The 9,888-nt window shown below is 54.9% G+C and overlaps 2 protein-coding genes across 2 annotated transcripts in view; both read right to left on the reverse strand.

Annotated features, from left to right (window-relative positions):
• The window catches only part of HELZ2 (helicase with zinc finger 2, transcriptional coactivator), a 17,867-nt gene extending 8,190 nt beyond the window's left edge, over positions 1-9,677 (reverse strand). Inside the window, exons 1-8 of the mRNA XM_009327071.1 lie at positions 9,406-9,677; positions 9,103-9,286; positions 8,598-8,705; positions 7,417-7,940; positions 6,412-7,044; positions 4,572-5,355; positions 4,053-4,128; positions 4-2,669 (exon numbers count right to left, since the gene is read on the reverse strand). Of these exons, the coding sequence (XP_009325346.1) occupies positions 4-2,669; positions 4,053-4,128; positions 4,572-5,355; positions 6,412-7,044; positions 7,417-7,940; positions 8,598-8,705; positions 9,103-9,286; positions 9,406-9,677 (5,247 nt within the window). The remainder of the gene's footprint in view (positions 1-3; positions 2,670-4,052; positions 4,129-4,571; positions 5,356-6,411; positions 7,045-7,416; positions 7,941-8,597; positions 8,706-9,102; positions 9,287-9,405) is intronic.
• A 97-nt stretch (positions 9,678-9,774) lies between these two features.
• LOC103919556 (helicase with zinc finger domain 2-like) overlaps positions 9,775-9,888 on the reverse strand; it is a 1,007-nt gene continuing 893 nt past the window's right edge. The window contains exon 3 of the mRNA XM_009327082.1: positions 9,775-9,816. Coding sequence (XP_009325357.1) covers positions 9,775-9,816 — 42 coding nt within the window. The remainder of the gene's footprint in view (positions 9,817-9,888) is intronic.

Here is a 9,888-nt window from a genome sequence, read left to right on the forward strand (position 1 = left end):
GGCTTGCCAAGTCTTGGTGTCAAAGAGGGTGACGCTGTGGTCGCGGAGAGGTCCTTCCCGCAGGCTGTGCTCCTTCATTGTCTCCACAGAGTACATCCTCCTCTTCCACGACAGTTTGATGCTGCTCCGCTGCTGGATGAACACGGGCTGCTCTATCAGCTGAAGAGACCTGTAGTTAATTATCTGGGGATCTGGAAGACTCTCTTTGTTCAGTGGAAACAGGGTTTTAAAATACTTTTTCATCCCTTCGATATCCACTACGAAGGCGATCTTCTGCAGGACTTGGCCCTTCAGCTGGGTGGCCATCTGCAGGCAGCGGGCTCTCTTCTCGTACATCACCGCCTGGGAATTCTTCCTGTTGAAGTCATGACAGAGAAACTCAATGTCATCCGAAGAATAGACGATGGGCTTCTTGCGGATCACAGAATGAAGGTGCCGCTGGACCACAACATCCACATACCGGCGGATGGGAGAGGAAGCCCAGGTGTACGAGTCAACGTGCAGGGAGTAATGGCCTGCTTTCGACTGGACAGTGGAGTTGGAGCGACTGAAATAGGAGCGGCTGAGCAGTCTCCTGAACTCCAGGGCCACAGGGGCCAGCTTCGGGTGGATGTCATCAGTAACGATAAGGTCTAGCATCTTGTGGAAGTCACGGACGTTAGCGGCTGACTGCAGCTGCTCCCAGATGGGGGCCAGGAGGCTGAACTCCACATTTTTGGAGGAGTCTTGGCCAGGAGGCACCTCTCCCAGGTGGTGTGAGAGATGGATGGACAAAGGAAGGATGTGGCTGTACTTGTTTTTCATGAGTGATAACTGTTGAAGGCTTGGCTCGCACTGACACCGGAGAGGAGTGACATTTCTGGTGTCCTCCTGGTTGGTGAGGAACTCGGCCACGAAACTGTTGAACATGATCATTAACTCCTCTATCATCTGATGGGATCCCCTGTTACCTGGGGCTCTTTCCTCATCCAGCCGGTCATAGAAACAGTCCTCCTGCAGCCGAAACTTCCGATGGACCCTGGAGAAGTGATAAGCCACAGCTACGCAGTCCTCCAGGGTATCGAAACGAAGGGCCCTTGCCCCTCCCATGTAGTGGTCCTTAATGTAGAGCTCTGCCTCTTCATAGGACAGCTGCCTGTCCGAGCGGATCACAGAGATGGTGAAGACTGCCTTTAACATCTCATCAGTCTCCTTTTCTATGGTGACAAACAAGGAGATCACCCGACGATCTTTCTGCGGCAGGAGGCTGCAGACCTCTTGGCTAATGTGGGGTGGGAACATGCACAGCGGCTCCTGGTTGGGAGCATAGTAGGTGACACCCCGCTTCTTTGCTTCCAGGTCCAAGGCACTGCCTTTGGGAATGATGCCAGCCACGTCTGCAATGTGGATCCCAATCTCATAGCGATGCCCAAGATCCCTAACGCTGACAGCATCGTCCAAATCCCTGGCGCCTTGGGGGTCAACAGTGAAGGTCAGGTAACTCCGACAGTCCTTCAGATTTTCCTTGGTGACGTTTAGTTTGCTGCTGGAGGTGTATTTGGCTGACTCCTTGGTGACAGCAGCTGGGTATTTCTTCTCCAAACCATACTCCAAGTCGAGGATCTTTAAGCCTTCTTCCAAAGTCAACGCTGCATGCAGAATCTCTGTTATTATCCCCAGAGGGTAGTAAAACCCTTCCCGCCAGGAGATAACCTGGACGCAGAAGAACTGGCATCTCCTTGTCTCCTGGCTGATCTTCTCGCAGCTGACCACTCTGTACTTCCCATTGACAAGCCTGCGGATAGGAATGACGTTGGGTTTCTCTTTCAGCCCTGGGACGAATATTTTGGTGACAGTGGGATCGATGGGTATCATCACCCGGGGATCAAATTCGTCCATCATGCAGATGAAGGTCCGTTCTCTCTCCGCGCGCTTTAAGATGCCCACCACCTTCCCCTGAGGGCGGTGGCTGCCGCTGTCAGCCGTGCTGCTCTGCAGGATTTCCACGAGCACCTCGTCCCCGGTGAAGGCCGTCCCGCAGTGAACTCTGCCTTTGATCTGAATGGTCATTGCAGGGGAGTCGTTGAGGGTGAAGGCAGAAGCTCTGTCGAACCCTTCTTTGATCAGCTCGCACCTCTTGTACATTTTGGGGTGCATGTGCAGATACTCCTGCATCATCTGAGAAGAGAAGCTGACATATTCCTTCCTGCCTTCCCGCAGGTTTGAAGCCTCAGACTTCACGTTCAGCAGCCCTTCTTCGGACACCGTCACCAGCACGTTCTTGCTCTCATCTAAGAGCTCCTGGAGGATGGGATCGTCAGGATTCACGCTCTCAGCCTCAGAGCTCCAGGAATCAGTGTCGCTGTCCTCTTCGTCCTCCTCTGGGCTCCTCCTGCTCCAGCTCTCCTTGTCGCACGCAGCCTGTTTGATCTGGGCCATTGTCAGGTTCTCCGGGAAGACGCTCCCCTTCTCGATGCACTGCTGGATGAAGCGCTTCCATACCTTGCTGCACTGGCCATGGGAGCACAAGGCCACGGCATCCCCCACTGCAACAACCAGTGACTGAGCCCGGGTCATGATGGTGTTGAGCACTCTGGCTTCGTTGAAGAACTCGAGGTGGTGGGAGGCTGAGATGCGCAGGCTCTCACTGTTGTGGACCGTGCTGATGATGATGACCCGGAACTCCCGCCCTGCACCAGAGGGGACAAGGGAGAAGTCACTCATGGGAACCCAACGGGGAAGACCCTGTCTGGCTGCCGCCCTACGCTCTGCCCATCTACACTGTGTTACGTGGCCGTGGGCTGATGTAACCTCACTTGGCTGAGTCATGGGAGTCACTTGATGCAAATAAAGCAGCTCTTGGGGATCGTGAGGGCCTCCAGACATGAACCAGGATGGACACCACGAGGCTGCCACCACCCACGCACCAGGGAGGGAAGGGCAGCGTGGAGACAGGAGAAAGGCAGAGCACCGGACCAGTGCAGCCGCGAGCACCCGTGGAGCAGTCCCGCATGCTCAGTGCCACCGGCAGCCCCTGCCAGCCACTCCTCGCAAACACGGGTAGAGTTTTCTCTGAATCCCAAATTCCTCGGGGAACCGAGGGTCTTGCAGGAACAAGAGCAGTGACCGTTCGCAAGAATCCCCCTCCCCTTAAGGGCAGCTCTGCTGCCTGATCGCATGACAAATAACAAACAGCAAGAGGCACCCCGGTGATTTCAGAGCTGAGAAGACATTGCAAAGAAAGGGTGTGGAGATCAGAAACACACCCCAGGGGTCAGTTATTCTCACCACGAGGAGTCCCAGCTGCACAATAAAAAAAAAAATAAAAAAAAATAAAACCACGGATGAGTCATAAACTAAGTCCTTGAGGACAAAACCAGCCCTATCCCTCTCTCGTCATCCAGAGCAGCAGACTCCTCCTTTAGTGAGCTGTTCTGCGATTTTTGCTGCGACTGGTACTCACAGGCCACCCTGGTTTCAATTCCCTTCTATTACTAGCCACCCCCGCTGGTACTTGGGGCTTCACATGATTCACACATGCTCAAGTCCCTGGGATCGCACTTACGGGGTTTTCACCCTCCTACAAAGCAACGTCCGTATATTTGAAACGAGTTGACAGTTGGGCGCAGATTTAATTCAGTGTGAAATCTTATTCACTAAGGAAAGGACAAACTCAAAGAATTACCAACCAGAAGGGGATGGAAATCAGCCAAAGGATTTCCAGGCACTCTCTCCTCATCAGCGCTACATGGGCTGTGGCCGCTTGCTGCAGCGGTGGCAGAGCCACAAGGAAGGGCAGGGGAGCTCTGCCTAACAGCACAGCATACACCCTCCTGGAGAGGTATTTTGCCATGAGATCAGCTGGTATTTTGCATTTTAGCAAGGAGGACAACGTTAAGATGCCAGAAAGACCTCTGCTAACGACCCAGCGTCTCTTTCCCCTGCTCATTACACAGTGGCTGTAGCTGCGATAGACTCTCCTGTCCACCAACGTGACCGCAAAAGTTCTTCCTAGCACACAGAAGACCTCAAAACACAGCCCAGCATGACTAACTATTGCACAAGACACAAACCTGGCAAGTTTTCATAGTTTTCTACCACCACATCTTGTAGCTGCTTCTTTCTCAGCTCTTGTCTTGTTGCAGAAACCTGGTAAGAAAGAAATAGGCACAACTGAAGACAGTTTCAGCTCAGAAACGCCCCCCGCCCAACACCAAGGTCCCTTACCCTTCCTGGCTGCAGGTTCCCCAAGAAAGTTACTCAACAGCAATCACACGTCCGGGGCTGACTTCAGCCAGTGCTCCCAGTCTGCCCTATAGTTAACCTGCCTAGAGGATGCTGAAAGAAATCTTCAACTAAACCATCCCACCGTAAGGCATCTCTGCTCCAACCACCTGTGACATACTACCCAAACGGAGAGCACCTCAGAAAAACACTGGTGGCATGCAAGTCCCCAGATTCCCTATTTTTGCTAGCACAAGAGACAGATTTATCGTAAACAGAGTCCAGCATTTCTTAGGGAGTGTTTAGACAGCTGTCAGCGGAGCATGCGTACGCCCTTCAGGTGGGGAACACGTGGTTCTCCTACATACCTGCATCCCATGGGAGACCACACAGATCTTCTTCAGATCTCGGACACCCCACTCATCTGGCCACCTCTGATAGATCTCATTCACTTTCTCAACCACTTGCATTATCTCGGAGGCGTTGTGCCAAGAAATCATGGACATATCCCTTTCAGCTGCGCCAGACACGTGGCAGAACACAAGGGGGTAGGTTTCGGGATGGGGTGGGATGTTCCCACTGGCTTGGATAGCATTGCCTTTGCCAACGTAGAAGTGCTTGGAGACAAACTCAATTATGCCTGCAGTGGAACGATAATTCTCATTGAAGATGATCCTGCTCTTCATGGCCACTTCATGCTTCTCTTTCTGGTAAAACTGAAAGAGTCGGTTTAGCAGGGTGTGATCAGCAGATTGTCCATCCCCAACACAGAAGAGCTTTGGGGTTATCTGCATGTGGTCCCCAGCGAGGACAATCCGGGTCTCAAAAGTGGCGTAGGAGAGTGGAACCAAAGCTTCGCACTCCAGCATCTGAGCAGCCTCGTCAATCATGATGTGGGTGAAGTAGCCTGGGGCAACCTTCAAGTTCTTGGATAACATGGAGGTGGTAATAATGATGTGGTGCCTGTCGATCTCTGCCCGCGTAGGGTGCCGGAAGGAGCGCTGGTCTGGCGAGAGGCAGCAGTACATCTGAGTGATGGGGTCCGTCAGGTTGATGGGACGGTCAGTGGATATAATCCTCAAGGGGACAGCCCACGGATGCCCGTTGGTCACGTAGTTATGGAAATACTCCCGGATGTAGATGTCAGCAGCACTGGAGGGGAACAAAAGAGGAAATTATCAAGGAATTGTAAGTGCTGTTCCCAATGCTGTGACCGTCAACCCAATGCGCTATCTGATCAATCACCAACACGCGCCCACAATCTCCCCCAGCTTTGGCTGACAACACACTCGTCACAGGAGATACTCACATATGCACAAAGAAGTCAGTGTTTACGCAGCCACCAATTCCAAGCTTATTTTGAGAGTATGGTTTAAAATAGGACTTGATACTCAAGACTAGGGCATCCCTCGATGCTCATACGGAGAAATGCAATGTGCCCAGTAAAATCTGCGGCCTTGCTTCTCTCTAGGGCCAAGTCACGCAGACATGACCCGGCGCACCTCTCCTCTGACAGTTAACCATCCCCAGCCCGGGTGGGTGATACAAGATCTGCAGAGGAAGCTTCAGTGCAACCAGACGGTCTGAAACAGGCTAAGATTAGCAGTCACCCATCTATTATACATTAAAAACTAAGGCAGTAACAGCCTGCAGGATCAGATGTGGACACTCTTTTCAGCGTAAATGCTCTAATTTTAACAATCATGGCCTGGTTTCTCTGAAGGCAGATTCAACAGCAGTCAGACCAGATCTGCGTTTCCTCTTCCCCAAACTCTCCCCGGAAAAGTAAAAAAAATTGGCATGTGCACAGAGCACAACAGTCTTCAAGGGCAAGTAGAGCACAATATTATCCCAGCAAGGCCAGGCAACAGCTTTCCACTTCTTCCAGTGCACAGTAAAGGCTAGAAAGAACTAACCGTCTCTCCAACCCCATCCCCATTTTATGATGAGGCAGGAATATGCTGCCTCTTCCACAAAGACTTCCACCCATGCCAGACTTCTTCCTAACAGGAAGTGCTAGAGCGGTTTAAGACATATTAAATTAAAATGGATTTATTTAAACAAGTAATTGAAATGCATACTAAGAAAAGGGCAGCTCAGCCCAGTCTCATACACCCTGGCTCCCGCTCATCCCACCAGGCGAGCGATGGGCCAGCGCAGGGACTCAGCCCGTGACTCTGGTTGCCTCTTCCCTCGCCCCCTGCTAACCTGTTAGTATGAGTGCAGATCAGCACCCGCGTGTTGGGCTGCCTGAGGATCTCCATGGTGGCCATGGCCAAGGTGAACGTCTTCCCTGTGCCGAAAGGCCCGTAGATGAGAAGAGGTGGGACCTGCCGGCTGCTGGTTGCCTGGCCCGTGATGAAGGAGATGGCTAGTTTCTGCTTGCTATTCCCTTTCTGTGGTGGCCCAAGAGAGTAGGGGACAGAGCAACTGGCAACATCGGGTAGGACCAGCTTCTCATCCAACAGGCGGTCCACAGCCTGGTGCCACTGCCGGAACAGCAGCTGGTCGATTTGGAACTGGATCTCCACCTTGCGGAAGGTGTTTGGCTTGAAGTTCAGCTCTGAGCAGCATCTCTTTGGTATTTGTAGCCAGATGGTCTTCTCCGTGGTGGCTTTATGCTCCACACTAACCTCGTAAACCCGATTGTCTACAGGCGGGTCAAGTGCCAGGAAAGCAGTGGGCACAGACCTGCTCAGCAGATACCCCTCGTCTGTGTCCGGCGAGAGGTTATAAGGGGTAGGCACTTCAGCAAACAGCTCACCAGAGGGGGCAATCTTCATCCCCACAGAGAGGCTTTGCAGCGCGGGGGTCAGCGAGATGAGGACCCGCAGGTTGAGTCTGAAAGGAGGAAACACCCGAATGAACAGCAGAGAACTGGCCCATCGGTTCGGCACCCTCGCAGCCCGCTGCGGAGGGGGGGATGCCCACCTACACCCAGAGAGGGTCCGCCAGTCGCCAGAGCACACAGAGGCAGAAGCCGTGCTTCTAGCTAATCCACGGCTGCAGGACGAGACCCAGCCCTTCCCCTCCTATCACTACCCAGCCAGCCACCTTTCTTGGCAGGTTTCCATTTTGCTGGGAAGGCACCCCAGGACTCAACCCAGAAGAGACAGAGACTTCGATAGCGGCATGGCCCCAAGGGTGGGGTTAGCAATGGGCCTGTGGTCCATAGCAAGGAGGAACCCCTCTGGGTCCATGCCTGGCACTTACTTGGCAATCAGAGCCTGTTCGGCTTCTTCCTCACGGAAGAGGAAGCTGTGCATCCTCTCACGATAGTTGAGACGGGTGATGGGAACGGTCGCACCACCCTCGCGCTGGTAGTCCAGCGCGAGAGCACGAGGTTTGTACTTGGCCAGCAGATCCACATCTTCACCGGTCCTTGGCATGCTGGGAACGATGATCCTGTTACCTCTATCCCATCGCACGAAGTTGACGGGCTGGCTGCTCTCCCTGCTGCCGGGGACGTGCTGGGGGGTGTCCCGCCGGCCCACCTTCACCTTGATCTTCTGCATGAGGACGGGGCGGCTGCCGAAGTCAAACACCACCCACTGCTCAAAGACGCCCAGTGTGCAGCACTCCATGCAGACCTCCACCAGCGCGGTGGGTGGGGAGGAGGGCCGGGTGGCCACGTGCTCCCCCCGCATGTAGTGGAGGTCCCGGGAAAGCCCGTTCCCCACGAGGTAGAAGTTGACTCCAGGTTCCCGCTTCAGTAGCGCCACGTGCTGCAGAGGCATCTGCCGGTTGAAGAGAAGACAGGGACACGGTGAGGGCAGCCCACAAGAAGAGCCCAGCGGCTGATGGGGTCCTCCCAGCTGCATTTCCTACTGAGAGCTGCTGCAGGAACCGAATGCCATGCCGAACCTATAGTGCACTTGAAATTCTCCTTAAAGGAGCTTATTCCTTGTGCAACCCCACAGGAATTATTTTAAGGTCTTAAAGAACCTCAGGTTTCAGTTTTGCAGCAATTGAGCCAGTCTGCTGTAAACAGGAAATCTCCTGTGTTGGAGAGGACGATTAGACCCAGCCTCTTGCCCCCAACACCCACGAAATCCTGGGCAGGAAAGCAGCTGAATCTTGTTATTTGTGATGATACGTGGGAGGTGCCGAGAGCAGCTGGGTCCGCCCCAGCCCCACCGCACGAGACGAGACAGGAGACACGGTGGCTGCACCCCTCACGCGCGGCCCCAGCTCAGGCACCACCTGAGCCTGAGCTGCTCCCGAATGCCCAACACACGTCCTCATTCTGACATCCCAAAATCCCTATCCTTCTGCCCCTTGCAGAAATAATAATTAAAAAAACAAACAAAAAAACCCCCAAAGGACAAGGACTGTGCACAGCAGCAGGGGCTGCCAGCGGCACGCAGCCTCCCGCTGCGCAGAGCTGGGCTTACCTGGGAGTGGACCCTGAACTTCCACCGGTATTTCATCCTCCTGTCCTCCAACTGCACGTGCAGGGGCTGTTCACACACAACTCTGACGCCCTCAACGTGCTCAGCCATCTGTGGGGGAGGCATGAGAGGAGCAGAACTGAAGGCAACGTCCCAGGGACACACTGCAGAGCCCTCCTCAGGGCCTTCTTCATCCTTTGCCTTTACGCTACATCCTCCCGAGAGGGGACCGTCAGTAAATCCTCACGCTCAGTCCTCACCCACCGCTGCTCAGTGTCCCCACGCAGCAGCCTTGGGAAACGAAAGGACCCATGGCAGAGCAGCGCGGCCGGGTACCCCGAGTAGGCTCTCAGGTTGCCGTCTCAAAAGGGGTGAAGGAAGGGGGATGCAACATCCCTTTCTGCATCACCGTTAGAAAGGTGAGCGGTGGGCTCCGTTCCCAAGCTCTTACACAAGAGGCTTCTCGCGGTGCGCCGGACCAACGCACACCCTGCCACCCACGACTCACAATCAACACTTCGTTGGAGCACATCCGATACTCGGCGATGAGCCGGTCCTGGTAGGACAAGAGCCCTTCCTTCAGCGCTTGCTTCTTTTTCTTCACGGCAATCTTCACCCTCTGGATCCACTCCTGCAGCTCCTCGGTGGAATGAGCCTTGGTGCAGCTGTTCCCCATTTCGCACACCTCCACTCTGTCGGGAGAGAGGTGTCCCAGGTGTCACCCATGCCTGGTGGCACGGGGGTCTACAAGGAGCCAGCAGCTGCCTGCTGCCCCTGCCCTCTTCCCTGCTGCACCGGGTGGGTGCCTTACCTGCTACACAGCGAGAACTTGGTCAGCCCGAGTGGTGGCGCACGGTGGACCCACTGGACAGAGGTGTCGGCCGAGAGCATCTGCACGTGCTCAACGGAGGAGCAGTGGCTCTCGAAGCTCTGCTGCGAGCTGAAGGTCACCAGGCAGACCCGGCAGTAGAAGTGCACCGGCGTGGGCTCCGCCGGCTCGCCGTTGGTGCTGCAGGTCTCCGTGGCCGGCAGCAGGTTGGAGCGAAGCAAGCCGTGCTCCCTCTCGGCCTCCCAGATGGCCATCTCCACGTCGCTGTGTGCGTACTGGCAGCACTGTGGGGTGTGCTTGCAGGGCTGGCCCCTGGAGACGAACCTGCAGTAGCTGAGGGTCGGCATGAACTCAGGGCAGGGCCGGATGGCGGTGTACTGCTGCTTCCTCCGGCTGTCTGACACCACATGCACCAGGAGGGGGTCCCAGGTCTGGTGGGACTCGCAGAGCCCGCCCCGGCCGCCC

The sequence above is a fragment of the Pygoscelis adeliae genome, unplaced genomic scaffold, assembly GCF_000699105.1.
Source record: "Pygoscelis adeliae isolate BGI_AS28 unplaced genomic scaffold, ASM69910v1 Scaffold681, whole genome shotgun sequence".
NCBI lineage: Eukaryota > Metazoa > Chordata > Aves > Sphenisciformes > Spheniscidae > Pygoscelis > Pygoscelis adeliae.